This window comes from Octodon degus, unplaced genomic scaffold (genome assembly GCF_000260255.1).
Source record: "Octodon degus isolate 3935 unplaced genomic scaffold, OctDeg1.0 scaffold00495, whole genome shotgun sequence".
NCBI lineage: Eukaryota > Metazoa > Chordata > Mammalia > Rodentia > Octodontidae > Octodon > Octodon degus.
The window spans coordinates 67,234-68,432 of record NW_004525071.1 but is presented as its reverse complement, the minus strand read 5'-3'; the positions used below and the strand labels follow the sequence as shown (position 1 = coordinate 68,432).

Genomic DNA, 1,199 nt, shown 5'->3' with positions numbered 1-1,199 from the left:
GAGAGAGAGAGAGAGAGAGAGAGAGAGAGAGAGAGAGAGAGAGAGACTGATAAGGGGAGGGAGAGGGAAAAGGAGACAGAGAAGGAGATGGAGGTAGAGACAGAGATAGAATACATATTGTCAAATATGCCATCTCCAATATCGCAAGTTGTTCTCAGTCATAAATGAATTTAGATTATGTACTAGGGCACTCAATCTTGTGTTCCTGCTCCAGATCTGGGGAACCTGAGAGGATGTACTAGCCCTGGGTGGAGCGCAGACTCCTAGAAACCAGAACCTCCAGGTACCTGTGGCTTACACAGTCCTTAGAAGGTTCCTGCTCCAAGGAGAAGCAAGACTCTCTCTTGAATTTAGGATTTGTGTAGAGGAAAATTCTACATCTCCTTTGTTCTTTGAGCTGAGTTTCATGAAAGGAATATTTCAACTCAGAAAGTTCAATTCACACCCTACTATTGTTACATATGTTGAGACTTTGAAGATTATATTTAATCCTTCTTAGACATGTATGTGATTTCCTTTCAAAACATGTAGAAAATTAAAGCAAGTGTTCTGGTTTAGGCCCGGCTCCCACCTCTCGGCCTAGCCATGGTGAGCGGCAGCGGTGGCTGAGCATCGGGGACGGTGGCGACAGCCAACCTCAGCGCGGTGAGGGAGACCATGGACGTTCTGCTTGAGATTTCAAAAATTTTGAATACGGGCTTAGATATGGAAACTCTGTCCATTTGTGTACGACTTTGTGAACAAGGCATTAACCCAGAAGCTTTATGGTCAGTCATTAAGGAACTTCACAAGGCTACTGAAGCGCTGAAGGCTGCTGAAAATACAACAAGCTGACTCTGGAAAACTCTTGATATGCCAAGCTGTGCAAGAGGATTTTAAGAGTGCACTGTAGTCAAGAATGAACAGTAAAATTACTGCATACAGCAGTGTAGAAAAAAAATTTCCTTTTAAAAAGAATTATAAAACCATAACTTTGTAAGTCAGTGGAAAGTGGCTTACAAAGAGAACTATGAGATGTGTTTATGTCACATCTTACTCATTTTTTTAAATGTCCCTAATGCTTTGGTGTTGCTGTATTCATAGTTACATATTCCTTATTTATAGCTCCGATATCTTTAATTTTCTAAGCAGGCTGTCTGGCAGCTGTGCACATCTGCTGTGCCTGGTTGAAGAACAGTGGAGCCATCAGCAGGGATGTG

The 1,199-nt window shown here is 42.3% G+C and overlaps 1 protein-coding gene across 1 annotated transcript in view; it reads left to right on the top strand.

The window, feature by feature from the left end:
- LOC101589680 (mitotic-spindle organizing protein 1-like) overlaps positions 1 to 894 on the top strand; it is a 1,662-nt gene extending 768 nt beyond the window's left edge. Inside the window, exon 2 of the mRNA XM_023708720.1 lies at positions 611 to 894. Within this exon, the coding sequence (XP_023564488.1) occupies positions 611 to 834 (224 nt within the window). The 3' untranslated portion in view covers positions 835 to 894. The remainder of the gene's footprint in view (positions 1 to 610) is intronic.
- The last annotated feature ends 305 nt before the right edge of the window (positions 895 to 1,199 follow it).